The sequence below is a fragment of the Oncorhynchus masou genome, chromosome 5, assembly GCF_036934945.1.
Source record: "Oncorhynchus masou masou isolate Uvic2021 chromosome 5, UVic_Omas_1.1, whole genome shotgun sequence".
Lineage (NCBI taxonomy): Eukaryota > Metazoa > Chordata > Actinopteri > Salmoniformes > Salmonidae > Oncorhynchus > Oncorhynchus masou.
This window is the reverse complement of record NC_088216.1, coordinates 11,751,079-11,769,065: the sequence shown is the minus strand read 5'-3', so window position 1 is coordinate 11,769,065 and position 17,987 is coordinate 11,751,079. Positions and strand designations below refer to the sequence as shown.

Genomic DNA, 17,987 nt, shown 5'->3' with positions numbered 1-17,987 from the left:
CAGATCTCTGGCCCTCCAGGAGCTGGGTCAGTAGCCTGCAGTAACCCAGCAGCTCTCTGGACCTCCAGGAGCCGGGTCAGTAGCCTGCAGTAACCCAGCAGCTCTCTGGCCCTCCAGGAGCCGGGTCAGTAGCCTGCAGTAACCTCTTCCTGCCACCGGGGAGGGGGGGGACTACTGTGACCAATATTTATATATATCTTTTATTTTTTATTTAACCAGGCAAGTCAGTTAAGAACAAATTCTTATTTACAATGACAGCTTACCCGGGAGCAGTGGGTTAACTGCCTTGTTCAGGGGCAGAACAACAGATTTTTACCTTGTCAGCTCAGAGATTCGATCCAGCAACCTTTCGATTACTGGTCCAACACTCTAACCACTAGGCTACTTGCCACCCCTCACTCTAACCACTGGGCTACCTGCCACCCCTACACTCTAACCACTGGGCTACCTGCCACCCCTATACTGTAACCACTAGGCTACCTGCCTCTAACCACTAGGCTACCTGCACCCCCTACACTCTAACCACTAGGCTACCTGCCACCCCTGCACTCTAACCACTAGGCAACCTGCCTCTAACCACTTGGCTACCTGCCACCCCTACACTCTAACCACTAGTCTACCTGCCACCCCTACACTCTAACCACTGGGCTACCTGCCCCCTACACTCTAACCACTAGGCTACCTGCCACCCCTACACTCTAACCACTAGGCTACCTGCCCCCCTACACTCTAACCACTGGGCTACCTGCCCCCTACACTCTAACCACTAGGCTACCTGCCACCCCTACACTCTAACCACTAGGCTACCTGCCCCCCACCTACACTCTAACCACTAGGCTACCTGCCACCCCTACACTCTAACCACTGGGCTACCTGCCCCCTACACTCTAACCACTGGGATACCTGCCCCCACTACACTCTAACCACTAGGCTACCTGCCCCCCTACACTCTAACCACTAGGCTACCTGCCCCCCACCTACACTCTAACCACTAGGCTACCTGCCACCCCTACACTCTAACCACTGGGCTACCTGCCCCCCTACACTCTAACCACTGGGATACCTGCCCCCACTACACTCTAACCACTAGGCTACCTGCCCCCCCCCTACACTCTAACCACTGGGATACCTGCCCCCACTACACTCTAACCACTGGGATACCTGCCCCCACTACACTCTAACCACTGGGATACCTGCCCCCACTACACTCTAACCACTGGGATACCTGCCCCCACTACACTCTAACCACTAGGCTACCTGCCCCCCACCTACACTCTAACCACTAGGCTACCTGCCACCCCTACACTCTAACCACTGGGCTACCTGCCCCCCTACACTCTAACCACTGGGATACCTGCCCCCACTACACTCTAACCACTAGGCTACCTGCCCCCCCCCCCTACACTCTAACCACTGGGATACCTGCCCCCACTACACTCTAACCACTGGGATACCTGCCCCCACTACACTCTAACCACTGGGATACCTGCCCCCACTACACTCTAACCACTGGGATACCTGCCCCCACTACACTCTAACCACTGGGATACCTGCCCCCACTACACTCTAACCACTGGGATACCTGCCCCCACTACACTCTAACCACTGGGATACCTGCCCCCACTACACTCTAACCACTAGGCTACCTGCCCCCACTACACTCTAACCACTGGGATACCTGCCCCCACTACACTCTAACCACTGGGATACCTGCCCCCCTACACTCTAACCACTAGGCTACCTGCCCCCACTACACTCTAACCACTAGGCTACCTGCCACCCCTACACTCTAACCACTGGGATACCTGCCCCCACTACACTCTAACCACTAGGCTACCTGCCACCCCTACACTCTAACCACTAGGCTACCTGCCACCCCTACACTCTAACCACTGGGATACCTGCCCCCACTACACTCTAACCACTAGGCTACCTGCCCCCACTACACTCTAACCACTAGGCTACCTGCCACCCCTACACTCTAACCATTGGGATACCTGCCCCCCCTACACTCTAACCACTGGGATACCTGCCCCCACTACACTCTAACCACTAGGCTACCTGCCACCCCTACACTCTAACCACTAGGCTACCTGCCACCCCTACACTCTAACCACTAGGATACCTGCCCCCCTACACTCTAACCACTGGGATACCTGCCCCCACTACACTCTAACCACTAGGCTACCTGCCCCCACTACACTCTAACCACTAGGCTACCTGCCACCCCTACACTCTAACCACTGGGATACCTGCCCCCCCTACACTCTAACCACTGGGATACCTGCCCCCACTACACTCTAACCACTAGGCTACCTGCCCCCCCCCCCTACACTCTAACCACTAGACTACCTGCCACCCCTACACTCTAACCACTGGGATACCTGCCCCCACTACACTCTAACCACTAGGCTACCTGCCCCCCTACACTCTAACCACTGGGATACCTGCCCCCACTACACTCTAACCACTAGGCTACCTGCCACCCCTACACTCTAACCACTGGGCTACCTGCCCCCCTACACTCTAACCACTGGGATACCTGCCCCCACTACACTCTAACCACTAGGCTACCTGCCCCCCCTACACTCTAACCACTGGGATACCTGCCCCCACTACACTCTAACCACTGGGATACCTGCCCCCACTACACTCTAACCACTGGGATACCTGCCCCCACTACACTCTAACCACTGGGATACCTGCCCCCACTACACTCTAACCACTAGGCTACCTGCCCCCCCACCTACACTCTAACCACTAGGCTACCTGCCACCCCTACACTCTAACCACTGGGCTACCTGCCCCCTACACTCTAACCACTGGGATACCTGCCCCCACTACACTCTAACCACTAGGCTACCTGCCCCCCCCCCTACACTCTAACCACTGGGATACCTGCCCCCACTACACTCTAACCACTGGGATACCTGCCCCCACTACACTCTAACCACTGGGATACCTGCCCCCACTACACTCTAACCACTGGGATACCTGCCCCCACTACACTCTAACCACCACCTGCCCCCACTACACTCTAACCACTGGGATACCTGCCCCCACTACACTCTAACCACTGGGATACCTGCCCCCACTACACTCTAACCACTAGGCTACCTGCCCCCACTACACTCTAACCACTGGGATACCTGCCCCCACTACACTCTAACCACTGGGATACCTGCCCCCCTACACTCTAACCACTAGGCTACCTGCCCCCACTACACTCTAACCACTAGGCTACCTGCCACCCCTACACTCTAACCACTGGGATACCTGCCCCCACTACACTCTAACCACTAGGCTACCTGCCACCCCTACACTCTAACCACTAGGCTACCTGCCACCCCTACACTCTAACCACTGGGATACCTGCCCCCACTACACTCTAACCACTAGGCTACCTGCCCCCACTACACTCTAACCACTAGGCTACCTGCCACCCCTACACTCTAACCATTGGGATACCTGCCCCCTACACTCTAACCACTGGGATACCTGCCCCCACTACACTCTAACCACTAGGCTACCTGCCACCCCTACACTCTAACCACTAGGCTACCTGCCACCCCTACACTCTAACCACTAGGATACCTGCCCCCCTACACTCTAACCACTGGGATACCTGCCCCCACTACACTCTAACCACTAGGCTACCTGCCCCCACTACACTCTAACCACTAGGCTACCTGCCACCCCTACACTCTAACCACTGGGATACCTGCCCCCCTACACTCTAACCACTGGGATACCTGCCCCCCACTACACTCTAACCACTAGGCTACCTGCCCCCCCCTACACTCTAACCACTAGACTACCTGCCACCCCTACACTCTAACCACTGGGATACCTGCCCCCACTACACTCTAACCACTAGGCTACCTGCCCCCTACACTCTAACCACTGGGATACCTGCCCCCACTACACTCTAACCACTAGGCTACCTGCCACCCCTACACTCTAACCACTAGGCTACCTGCCCCCCTACACTCTAACCACTAGGCTACCTGCCACCCCTACACTCTAACCACTGGGATACCTGCCCCCACTACACTCTAACCACTAGGCTACCTGCCCCCCTACACTCTAACCACTGGGATACCTGCCCCCACTACACTCTAACCACTAGGCTACCTGCCACCCCTACACTCTAACCACTAGGCTACCTGCCACCCCTACACTCTAACCACTAGGCTACCTGCCCCCCCTACACTCTAACCACTAGGCTACCTGCCCCCCCCCCTACACTCTAACCACTAGGCTACCTGCCGTCCCAACGCTCTAACCACTAGGCTAACTGCCACCCATGTAAAAGTCTGCATTATGTCTTTAGTTCCAATGAGATGGAGACCCACTAACATACGTGTGTGTGTGTGTGTGTGTGTGTGCGTGCGTGCGTGCGTGCGTGCGTGTGCGTGTGCGTGTGCGTGTGCGTGTGCGTGTGCGTGGGTGTGCGTGCGTGCGTGCGTGCGTGCGTGCGTGTGCGTGTGCGTGTGCGTGTGCGTGCGTGCGTGCGTGTGTGTGTGTGTGTGTGTGTGTAGTTCCAGGCAGGTGGAGTCCAACTAACAGGACCAGTGATATCAGCCCAGGAGGCTCAAGCCCAGGCCATCCTACAACAGACCAAGGTAATGACAGCAACATCACTTATATTTGACCATAAAATAACCGCACTGTTACAGCCGACCACAGTGATGACCATAATATAACCATATATAACCGTAATATAACCATAATATAACCATAATATGACCATAATATAACCGTATATAACCGTAATATAACCATAATATAACCATACTGTTACAGCCGACCACAGTGATGACCATAATATAACCATAATATAACCATATATAGCCATATATAACCATAATATAACCGTAATATAACCACAATATAACCATATATAACCGTAATATAACCATAATATAACCATAATATAACCATAATATAACCATAATATGACCATAATATAACCATAATATAACCATAATATAACCATAATATGACCATAATATAACCATAATATAACCATAATATAGCCATACTGCTACAGCAGCCCACAGTGATGACCATAATATAACTGTAATATTAACATAATATAACCATAATATAACCAAATTATAACCATACTGCTACAGCAGCCCACAGTGATGACCATAATATAACTGTAATATAACCATAATATAACCATAATATAACCAAATTATAACCATACTGCTACAGCAGACCACAGTGATGACCATAATATAACTGTAATATAACCATAATATAACCATAATATAACCAAATTATAACCATACTGTTACAGCAGACCACAGTGATGACCATAATATAACCATAATATAACCATACTGTTACAGCAGACCACAGTGATGACCATAATATAACCATAATATAACCATACTGTTACAGCAGCCCACAGTGATGACCATAATATAACCATAATATAACCATAATATGACCATAATATAACCAAATTATAACCATACTGCTACAGCAGTCCACAGTGATGACCATAATATAACTGTAATATAACCATAATATAACCATAATATAACCATAATATAACCAAATTATAACCATACTGTTACAGCAGACCACAGTGATGACCATAATATAACCATAATATAACCATACTGCTACAGCAGACCACTGTATAACCATAATATAACCATAATATAACCATTATATAACCATAATATAACCATAATATAACCATACTGTTACAGCAGACCACAGTGATGACCAAAATATAACCATAATATAACCATAATATACCCATATTACAACCATAATATAACCATACTGCTACAGCAGACCACTGTGATGACCATATTATAACCATAATATAACCATACTGCTACAGCAGACCACAGTGATGACCATAATATAACCATAATATAACCATACTGTTACAGCAGACCACAGTGATGACCATAATATAACCATAATATAACCATAATATAACCATATTATAACCATAATATAACCATATTATAACCACAATATAACCACAGTGATGACCATAATATAACCATAATATAACCATATTATAACCATAATATAACCATACTGCTACAGCAGACCACTGTGATGACCATATCTGACATGAATGTGACCACTGGTACTGTTATACTGTAAGGAACAACCAATGTGTTAGACTTCACTACCTTTGAGGAGATCCCAGCCTCCAGGCTTTGAGGCAGTTCACAGTTCTCTAACATCTCTCTGTCTCTCTGTGTCCCTCTCTCTCTCTCTCTCTCTCTCTCTCTCTCTCTCTCTCTCTCTGTCTCTCTCTCTCTCTCTCTCTCTCTCTCTCTCTCTCTCTCTCTCTCTCTCTCTCTCTCTCTCTCTCTCTCTCTCTCTCTCTAGTTGTCTATGAAGGGACCACCTGGACCACTAGGCCTTATGGGACGTCCTGGACCGCTGGTGAGGATACATGTCAATGCCGAGCTGGTGTTAGCATGGTGGCTAACTGTGACATGCTTTCCTATGGGAAATGCTCACCGTCCACTGTATTCTAAGAGTTTCTGTTTAGACTTAATCAAGGTTCTAGTGAAGTAAGGTTGGAGAAAAAGCTTGCAAGAGCTCCTGATTTAACCTCTGACCTCTCTGTTTCCAGGGTAACCCGGGTCCATCGGGGCTGAAGGGAGTAGCCGGGGAGATGGGACCAGCAGTAAGTCATAATGCCATGACGACACATGGCATGACTGATTCGAGTCATGACAACACACAGCTAGCTACCTGTCCGATTGGATGATGTCTTATGGCCATCTGATGATCAATCCATCTCTCCCTTAAGTCTCACTATCTCTCGCCCCCCTGTCTCTCTCTCCCTCTCTCTCTCTCTCTCTCCCTCACTCTCTCCCTCTCTCTCTCCCTCTCTCTCTCTCTCCCTCACTCTCTCCCTCTCTCTCTCTCCCCTCTCCCTCTCTCTCTCTCTCTCTCTCCCCCCCCCTCCCCACAGGGTTCTCGAGGTATTATGGGCCAAGCAGGGATGAATGGGAAGTCAGGGAAGAGGGTGAGACTCTTGTCTGTCTAACAAGACTGTTCAGTGTACAGATGGACATTTCAAATACTATTTCAGTACGTTACATTCGTATGCAAACAACACCACAACGTGTGTGTTGTTGTGTGTGTGTGTGTGTGTGTGTGTGTGTGTGTGTTGTGTGTGTGTGTGTGTGTGTGTGTGTGTGTGTGTGTGCGTGCGTGCGTTATTGTGTATGTGTGTGTGTGTGTGTGTGTGTGTGTGTGTTCCAGGGTCGAGCTGGGACTGATGGGAACAGAGGTGCTCCGGGTGAGACTGGTGGGAAGGTGAGAGAGGATAGAACCTACTCTGATTGGCTGACTGTATCTTATTCTCTATGCTGACTGTACAGTATCTATAAACCCATCTCTTATTCTCTATGCTGACTGTACAGTATCTATAAACCCATCTCTTATTCTCTATGCTGACTGTACAGTATCTATAAACCCATCTCTTATTCTCTATGCTGACTGTACAGTATCTATAAACCCATCTCTTATTCCCTATGCTGACTGTACAGTATCTATAAACCCATCTCTTATTCTCTATGCTGACTGTACAGTATCTATAAACCCATCTCTTATTCTCTATGCTGACTGTACAGTATCTATAAACCCATCTCTTATTCTCTATGCTGACTGTACAGTATCTATAAACCCATCTCTTATTCTCTATGCTGACTGTACAGTATCTATAAACCCATCTCTTATTCTCTATGCTGACTGTACATTATGTAAATATAAACCCATCTCTTATTCTCTATGCTGACTGTACAGTATCTATAAACCCATCTCTTATTCTCTATGCTGACTGTACAGTATCTATAAACCCATCTCTTATTCTCTATGCTGACTGTACAGTATCTATAAACCCATCTCTTATTCTCTATGCTGACTGTACAGTATCTATAAACCCATCTCTTATTCTCTATGCTGACTGTACAGTATCTATAAACCCATCTCTTATTCTCTATGCTGACTGTACAGTATGTACCCAAAAAAATAAAGGGAAGACTTAAACAACACAATCTAACTCCAAGTCAATCACACTTCTGTGATAATAAACTGTCCACTTAGGAAGCTACACTGATTGACAATACATTTCACGTGCTGTTGTGCAAATGGAATAGATAACAGGTGGAAATTATTGGCAATTAGCAAGACACCCCCAATAAAGGAGTAGTTCTGCAGGTGGGGACCGCAGACCACTTCTCAGTTCCTATGCTTCCTGGCTGATGTTTTGGTCACTATTGAATGCTGGCGGTGCTTTCACTCTAGTGGTAGCATGAGACGGAGTCTACAACCCACACAAGTGGCTCAGGTAGTGCAGCTCATCCAGGATGGTACATCAATGCGAGCTGTGGCAAGAAGGTTTGCTGTGTCTGTCAACGTAGTGTCCAGAGCATGGAGGCGCTACCAGGAGACAGGCCAGTACATCAGGAGACGTGGCGGAGGCTGTAGGAGGGCAACAACCCAGCAGCAGGACCACTACCTGCTGCTAGGAGGGCTCTGGCAGTGCTCCTCCTGCTCCTCCTTGCACCACTACTTTGTGCAAGGAGGAGCAGGAGGAGCACTGCCAGAGCCCTGCAAAATGACTTCCAGCAGGCCACAAATGTGCATGTGTCTGCTCAAACGGTCAGAAACAGACTCCATGAGGGTGGTACGAGGGCCCGACGTCCACAGGTGGGGGTTGTGCTTACAGCCCAACACCGTGCAGGACGTTTGGCATTTGCCAGAGGACACCAAGATCGGCAAATTCGCCACTGGCGCCCTGTGCTCTTCACAGATGAAAGCAGGTTCACACTGAGCTCATGTGACAGATGTGACAGAGTCTGGAGACACTGTGTAGAACGTTCTGCTGCCTGCAACATCCTCCAGCATGACCGGTTTGGCGGTGGGTCAGTCATGGTGTGGGGTGGCATTTCTTTGGGGGGCCGCACAGCCCTCCTTTTGCTCGCTAGAGGTAGCCTGACTGCCATTAGGTACCGAGATGAGATCCTCAGACCCCTTGTGAGACCATATGCTGGTGCGGTTGGCCCTGGGTTCCTCCTAATGCAAGACAATGCTAGACCTCATGTGGCTGGAGTGTGTCAGCAGTTCCTGCAAGAGGAAGGCATCGATGCTGTGGACTGGCCCGCCCGTTCCCCACACCTGAATCCAATTGAGCACATCTGGGACATCATGTCTCGCTCCATCCACCAACGCCATGATGCACCACAGACTGTCCAGGAGTTGGCGGATGCTTTAGTCCAGGTCTGGGAGGAGATCCCTCAGGAGACCATCCCCCACCTCATCAGGAGCATACCCAGGCGTTGTAGGGAGAGGCACGTGGAGGCCACACACACTACTGAGCCTCATTTGGACTTGTTTTAAGGACATTACATCAAAGTTGAATCAGCCAGTAGTGTGGTTTCCCACTTTCATTTTGAGTGTGACTCCAAATCCAGACCTCCATGGGTTGATAAATTTGATTTCCATTGCTAGTTTTTGTGTGATTTTGTTGTCAGCACATTCAACTATGTAAAGAAAAAAGTAGTTAATAAGAATATTTCATTCATTCAGATCTAGGATGTGTTATTTTAGTGTTCCCTTAATTTTTTGGAGCAGTGTATATAAACCCTATCCAGCTCTCCTTCAAACTCACTAACTTCTGCAACTGGTCCTATGAACGGGATGGTCTGAGGGAATAACCCCCCTGTCTCTATTTCTCCCTGTTCCCTCTGTTCTCTCTGTCTCTTTGTCCCTCTGTTCTCTCTGTCCCTCTCTTCTCTCTGTTCTCTCTGTTCCCTCTGTTCCCTCTGTTCTCTCTGTTCTCTCTGTTCCCTCTGTTCTCTATTTCTCTCTGTCTCCCTGTTCCCTCTGTTCTCTCTCTCTGTCTCCCTGTTCCCTCTGTTCTCTCTGTCCCTCTCTTCTCTCTGTTCTCTCTGTTCCCTCTGTTCCCTCTGTTCCCTCTGTTCTCTCTGTTCCCTCTGTTCCCTCTGTTCTCCCTGTTCCCTCTGTTCCCTCTGTTCTCTCTGTTCCCTCTGTTCTCTCTGTTCTCCCTGTTCCCTCTGTTCCCTCTGTTCCCTCTGTTCTCCCTGTTCCCTCTGTTCTCTCTCTCTGTCTCCCTGTTCCCTCTGTTCTCTCTCTCTGTCTCTCTGTTCCCTCTGTTCTCACTCTCTGTCTCTCTGTTCCCTCTGTTCTCTCTCTCTCTCTCTCTCTCTCTCTCTCTCTCTCTCTCTCTCTCTCTCTGTCTCTCTCTCTCTCTCTCCCTGTTCTCTCTGCTCTCTCTCTCTGTCTCTCTGTCTCTCTGTTCCCTCTGTTCTCTCTCTCTGCTCTCTGTCTCTCTGTTCTCTCTGTTCTCCCTCTCTCTGTTCTCTGTCTCTGTTCCCTCTGTTCTCCCTGTTCCCTCTCTCTCTCTGTTCTCTCTTTATCTGTTCTCTCTCTTTGTTTTCTCTCTCTGTTCTGTCTGTTCTCTCTCTTTTCTCTCTCTCTCCCTCCCTCTCTCTCTCTCTCGCTCTGTCTCTCTGTTCTCTCTATTCTCTCTCTCTGTTCTCTCTGTTCTCTCTGGTCTCTGTTCTCTCTTTCTCTGTTCTCTCTCTCTCTCTCTTTCTCTCTCAGGGTGACAGGGGTTTTGATGGCTTGCCAGGTCTTCCAGGACACAAGGGACACAGGGTGAGTAACTGTCTGTTTCAACTTTCTATCTTTGATAACGTGACTGTCATGATTATTCCTGTCCTGTATATGTAATGTATCTCTCTCTCTCTCTCTCCCTCTCTCTATCCCTCTCTCTCTATGTTCTCTCTCTGTTCTCTCTCTCTCTCTCTCTCTCTCTGTTCTCTCTCTCTATCTCTCTCTGTTCTCTCTGTTCTCTCTGTTCTCTCTCTCTCTCTCTCTCTCTCTCGCTCTCTCTCTCTCTGTTCTCTCTCTCTCTCTCTCTGTTCTCTCTCTCTATCTCTCTCTGTTCTCTCTCTGTTCTCTCTCTCTCTGTTCTCTCTGTTCTCTCTCTCTCCCCCTCTCCCCTTTCTCTCTCTCTCTCCCCCTCTCTCTCCCTCCCTCTCTCTCTCTCTGCCTCTCAGGGGGAGATAGGAAAACCAGGCCCCCACGGTACTACTGGGCTGTCAGGAGAGAGGGTAAGACATTTGTGTGTGTATGTGTTTTACATATTAACGTGTGTGTGTTGCATGTGTTTATGTATGTGTATGTATGTGTGTTTTAGGGTTCAGAAGGACAACCAGGACCAAGAGGACAGCCAGGGGATGCTGTGAGTGTTCACGCTCGCAGACGCACACACTGGAAATTGACTATTGATTGGTTTATAATTGATTGCTGTGTGATCGTAAAACCTTTGATCTTTGACCTCCAGGGTTCCAGAGGGTTGAACGGACCCAGAGGTCACACTGGCCCTACAGGTCAGCCTGTGAGTATGACCTTTCACCTTCTACCCAATCTCTGACCGTAACCAGTCTGACCCTATCTACAGCATTTCCCCCTCATCCTAGTCCTCATCCAAGCCTGAGAAAATAGATATCGTCCCAAATGGCACCCAATTCCCTATTTGGTGCCTTCTGGACCCTGGTCAAAGTGAATGCAGTCTGCAGTTTGGGACGCAGAAATACTTAATCCTTACTCTACTGTAGACCTAAAGACTTCATCCTTACTATACTGTAGACCTAAAGACTTCATCCTTACTATACTGTAGACCTACAGACTTCATCCTTACTATACTGTAGACCTACAGACTTCATCCTTACTATACTGTAGACCTAAAGACTTCATCCATACTCTGCTGTATACTGTAGACCTAAAGACTTCATCCTTACTATACTGTAGACCTACAGACTTCATCCTTACTATACTATAGACCTACAGAATTCATCCTTACTATACTGTAGACCTACAGACTTCATCCTTACTATACTATAGACCTACAAACTTCATCCTTACTATACTGTAGACCTAAAGACTTCATCCTTACTATACTGTAGACCTAAAGATCTCATCCTTACTATACTGTAGACCTACAGACTTCATCCTTACTATACTGTAGACCTACAGACTTCATCCTTACTATACTGTAGACCTACAGACTTCATCCTTAGTATACTGTAGACCTACAGACTTCATCCTTACTATACTGTAGACCTACAGACGTCATCCTTACTATACTGTAGACCTACAGACTTCATCCTTACTATACTGTAGACCTACAGACTTCATCCTTACTATACTGTAGACCTAAAGACCTCATCCTTACTATACTGTAGACCTACAGACTTCATCCTTACGATACTGTAGACCTACAGACTTCATCCTTACTATACTGTGGACCTAAAGACTTCATCCTTACTATACTGTAGACCTAAAGACTTCATCCTTACTATACTGTAGACCTAAAGACCTCATCCTTACTATACTGTAGACCTACAGACCTCATCCTTACTATACTGTAGACCTACAGACTTCATCCTTACTATACTGTAGACCCACAGACTTCATCCTTACTATACTGTTGACCTAAAGACCTCATCCTTACTATACTGTAGACCTACAGACTTCATCCTTACTCTACTGTAGACCTAAATACCTCATCCTTACTATACTGTAGACCTAAATACCTCATCCTTACTATACTGTAGACCTAAATACCTCATCCTTACTATACTGTAGACCTAAATACCTCATCCTTACTATGCTGTAGACCTAAATACCTCATCCTTACTATACTGTAGACCTAGACTTCATCCTTACTATACTGTAGACCTAAATACCTCATCCTTACTATACTGTAGACCAAAGGACTTCATCCTTACTATACTGTAGACCTAAATACCTCATCCTTACTATACTGTAGACCAAAGGACCTCATCCTTACTATACTGTAGACCTAAATACCTCATCCTTACTATACTGTAGACCTACAGACTTCATCCTTACTATACTGTAGACCTACAGACTTCATCCTTACTATACTGTAGACCTACAGACTTCATCCTTACTATACTGTAGACCTACAGACTTCATCCTTACTATACTGTAGACCTACAGACTTCATCCTTACTATACTGTAGACCTAAATACCTCATCCTTACTATACTGTAGACCAAAGGACCTCATCCTTACTATACTGTAGACCTAAATACCTCATCCTTACTATACTGTAGACCTACAGACTTCATCCTTACTATACTGTAGACCTACAGACTTCATCCTTACTATACTGTAGACCTACAGACTTCATCCTTACTATACTGTAGACCTACAGACTTCATCCTTACTATACTGTAGACCTACAGACTTCATCCTTACTATACTGTAGACCTAAATACCTCATCCTTACTATACTGTAGACCTAAAGGCTTTGTAGTTGTAGCTCCAGTTCTCATTAAAACATGAACCCTGACCTCAACTCCAACCTGTCTCCACTTGCTGCTAACAAACTCTTATGGTAATGATACATATGTTGACGTTACATTAACATCACATTAAACACGTTAACATCTTTATCAGATTAGAATACATTAGGTATGCTTCTGTCTGTCTGCCAAAATAACACCTTTCAACATGTTGTCTGTGACCTGCGGGTGTTACATGTTGGTTACACCTGTTCTAACCACACACACACACACACACACACACACACACACACACACACACACACACACACACACACACACACACACACACACACACACACACACACACACACACACACACACACACACACACACACACACACACACACACACACACACACACACACACACACACACACACACACACACACCTAACTTCAATATCTGAAGGCCTCACAGCTTGGTCTGATATCTGGATGTTTACTGCATCTATAAAGCTGTTGTTTCCTGGTGGAAGGAAGCCCTGCCAGCTCCCTCAGTTAGCTACAGCCTCACAGCCTGGTCTGATACCTGAATATTTACTGGACAGACAACACTAATGACAATCTATCTCTCTTCAGTATCTCTTCTTCCAACTTTTTTTGTTGATTGACAGTTGTCCCTCTCTCCTCTTTCCCCTGTTTCCCCTTATCCCCTCTCTCCTTTTTCTCCCCCTCTCTGGCCTGTCTCCCTATCTTCCCCCCTCTCTGGACTGTCTCCCCCTCTTCCCCCCTCTCTGGCCCGTCTCCCCCTCTTCCCCCCTCTCTGGCCCGTCTCCCCCTCTTCCCCCTCTCTGGCCTGTCTCCCCCTCTTCCCCCTCTCTGGCCTGTCTCCCCTCTTCCACCCTCTCTGGCCTGTCTCCCCCTCTTCAGGGCATCCGAGGAGTGGATGGAATCCAAGGTTCTAAGGGAAACTTGGTGAGTGTAACGACTGAGACGTTCTAGAACCCCAACGGTTCACTCTAGAACCCTGTGTTTGCATCAACTGGAAGAGTGGTGTCTATGATGTCATTTCCTCTGTCTACAGGGACCTCCGGGAGAGATGGGAGCATCCGGGCAGCAAGGAAACCCTGGGTTGCAGGTACACACACACACACACACACACACACACACACACACACACACACACACACACACACACACACACACACACACACACACACACACTAGTGATGTGCTGGTTGACTAGTAAGCGACAGTCCCCTGCGGTTTATATCCGCGAGGCGGTTTAGCGTCATGAAATAGTGTGTGGATGAAGAGCGGGTCGGTGGTGGGCAGGTTGAATAAAGAGAAAACAAGTCATATCTATAGGCTACAGTGAAGGTTTTTCTGTCATCATTTTCTATCTGTTGTTAGTGCCGGAGCCTCAACCTCAGCTATAGCTAATAACTATATATAATAATATAATAACTGTCATGGCCCAGATACACACCACTAAGACAGAAAGGACCACGACAGACTTGAATTCAAAAAGAGCAAAGCTGTGAAGTGGATCGTTGAAAATAAATATAACGGAGGAACAGAACAGTAGTGTAATGTTTGGGAAAGATTTGGTGAAGTGGTTAAGAGAGGATGATGGCACGTCAAGGGAGCTGTACTGTTCAGATGGGTTCAATGGAACAGTAGCCTGACTGACATCTGGATACCGACTGTAGGTCACATAGTCTATAACCTCTCATACAGTCTATAACCTCTCACACAGTCTATAACCTCTCACACAGTCTATAACCTCTCATACAGTCTATAACCTCTCACATAGTCTATAACCTCTCACATAGTCTATAACCTCTCATACAGTCTATAACCTCTCATATAGTCTATAACCTCTCATACAGTCTATAACCTCTCATACAGTCTATAAACTCTCATACAGTCTATAACCTCTCATACAGTCTATAACCTCTCATACAGTCTATAAACTGTCATACAGTCTATAACCTCTCATACAGTCTATAACCTCTCATACAGTCTATAACCTCTCACATAGTCTATAACCTCTCACATAGTCTATAACCTCTCACATAGTCTATAACCTCTCATACAGTCTATAACCTCTCACATAGTCTATAACCTCTCACATAGTTTATAACCTCTCATACAGTCTATAACCTCTCACATAGTCTATAACCTCTCGCATAGTCTATAACCTCTCATACAGTCTATAAACTCTCATACAGTCTATAACCTCTCATACAGTCTATAACCTCTCATACAGTCTATAAACTCTCATACAGTCTATAACCTCTCATACAGTCTATAACCTCTCACATAGTCTATAACCTTTCACATAGTCTATAACCTCTCACATAGTCTATAACCTCTCACATAGTCTAATATCATTTTAACTCCTACGGAATGAAGCATTTCTTGCATTAAAATGAAACACCAAATGTACATTTTGACTTGGAAACAGGAGTGGAGAAATATGATTTATTTCGGGCATCTTGAGAGAGTGAATGAGCGGTTAGGGACCGTCTGTACAGGTGCTGTCTTTATCAGTGTCATAAAACCACATAAAATATGCATCCAAGCCAAACTACAATTTTATCAAAAACATGTTGGGTCTTTTTAAAACAACGTTTAACTTTCTTAAATAACGTTTCAGTTGGAAATTTTGCGCAGGAATTTTTTCCCGCTTTGTTTAAAAGTTTTCACATTTTATCCCCGGTCCCTAAATGTCTCTGCTGCGTGAGAGAAGCAGAGATGAAATAGGAAAGAGATAACAAACTTTACCTATGTCAACGAGATTGAAGCATTCATCCTCTTGATTTATGACGTTATTCTGGTGAGCAAGGGTTTTTTAGTCTTCTAGGGCAGGCACACCTTTCTCATTAACCTGTGGTGAGTTATTCACAATTTTCGATGAACATATAAGGTTTTATATGTAAGATGGTTAAATAAAGAGCAAAATTATTGATTATTATTATTTTTATTATTATATACTATTATTTGTGCCCTGGTCCTATAAGAGCTCTTTGTCACTTCCCACAAGCCGGGTTGTGACGACAACTCTCACTCATTCTTATGTTTAATAAATGTATCGTATTGTGTTTGGCAGGCTTACAATGATGGAAAAAAACAACATTTGAGAGTGCGCTGACCCTGGTGCTAGAGGGGGTACATCTGGAGGTTTGAATGTTTGAAGGGGTATGGGATTATATAGTTTTAGAGGGGGTACATCTGGAGGTTTGAATGTTTGAAGGGGTATAGGACTATATAGATATAGAGGGGGTACATCTGGAGGTTTGAATGTTTGAAGGGGTACAGGACTATATAGATATAGAGGGGGTACATCTGGAGGTTTGAATGTTGGAAGGGGTACAGGACTATATAGATATAGAGGGGGTACAGCTGGAGGTTTGAATGTTTGAAGGGGTACAGGACTATATAAAGTTTTAGAGGGGGTACATCTGGAGGTTTGAATGTTGGAAGGGGTACAGGACTATATAAAGTTTTAGAGGGGGTACATCTGGAGGTTTGAATGTTTGGAGGGGTACAGGACAATATAAAGTTTTAGAGGGGGTACAGCTGGAGGTTTGAATGTTGGAAGGGGTACGGGACTATATAGATATAGAGGGGGTACAGCTGGAGGTTTGAATGTTGGAAGGGGTACAGGACAATATAAAGTTTTAGAGGGGGTACAGCTGGAGGTTTGAATGTTGGAAGGGGTACAGGACTATATAAAGTTTTAGAGGGGGTACAGCTGGAGGTTTGAATGTTGGAAGGGGTACAGGACTATATAAAGTTTTAGAGGGGGTACATCTGGAGGTTTGAATGTTGGAAGGGGTACGGGCCTATATAGATATAGAGGGGGTACATCTGGAGGTTTGAATGTTGGAAGGGGTACAGGACTATATAAAGTTTTAGAGGGGGTACAGCTGGAGGTTTGAATGTTGGAAGGGGTACAGGACTATATAAAGTTTTAGAGGGGGTACAGCTGGAGGTTTGAATGTTGGAAGGGGTACAGGACAATATAAAGTTTTAGAGGGGGTACAGCTGGAGGTTTGAATGTTGGAAGGGGTACAGGACTATATAAAGTTTTAGAGGGGGTACATCTGGAGGTTTGAATGTTGGAAGGGGTACGGGACTATATAGATATAGAGGGGGTACATCTGGAGGTTTGAATGTTGGAAGGGGTACAGGACTATATAAAGTTTTAGAGGGGGTACAGCTGGAGGTTTGAATGTTGGAAGGGGTACAGGACTATATAAAATTTTAGAGGGGGTACAGCTGGAGGTTTGAATGTTGGAAGGGGTACAGGACTATATAAAGTTTTAGAGGGGGTACAGCTGGAGGTTTGAATGTTGGAAGGGGTACAGGACTATATAAAGTTTTAGAGGGGGTACAGCTGGAGGTTTGAATGTTGGAAGGGGTACAGGACTATATAAAGTTTTAGAGGGGGTACAGCTGGAGGTTTGAATGTTGGAAGGGGTACAGGACTATATAAAGTTTGGGAACCACTGGTCGAGGACAACAACTAATGGCAGAAGTGAAGCTGCATGTATCTAAGTATAGGCCCAAGTTGACTTACAAAGAGCCTTCCAAGATGTTGTAAATGAAACAGAAACAGATGCCTGTCTAAAAAGGT

At 46.4% G+C, this 17,987-nt stretch overlaps 1 protein-coding gene across 1 annotated transcript in view; it reads left to right on the top strand.

The window, feature by feature from the left end:
• The window catches only part of LOC135525977 (collagen alpha-1(XI) chain-like), a 78,511-nt gene that overhangs the window by 30,711 nt on the left and 29,813 nt on the right, over positions 1–17,987 (top strand). The window contains exons 12-22 of the mRNA XM_064953969.1: positions 4,542–4,625; positions 6,373–6,429; positions 6,623–6,676; positions 6,968–7,021; positions 7,261–7,314; positions 10,627–10,680; positions 11,085–11,138; positions 11,225–11,269; positions 11,372–11,425; positions 14,273–14,317; positions 14,427–14,480. Coding sequence (XP_064810041.1) covers positions 4,542–4,625; positions 6,373–6,429; positions 6,623–6,676; positions 6,968–7,021; positions 7,261–7,314; positions 10,627–10,680; positions 11,085–11,138; positions 11,225–11,269; positions 11,372–11,425; positions 14,273–14,317; positions 14,427–14,480 — 609 coding nt within the window. The remainder of the gene's footprint in view (positions 1–4,541; positions 4,626–6,372; positions 6,430–6,622; positions 6,677–6,967; positions 7,022–7,260; positions 7,315–10,626; positions 10,681–11,084; positions 11,139–11,224; positions 11,270–11,371; positions 11,426–14,272; positions 14,318–14,426; positions 14,481–17,987) is intronic.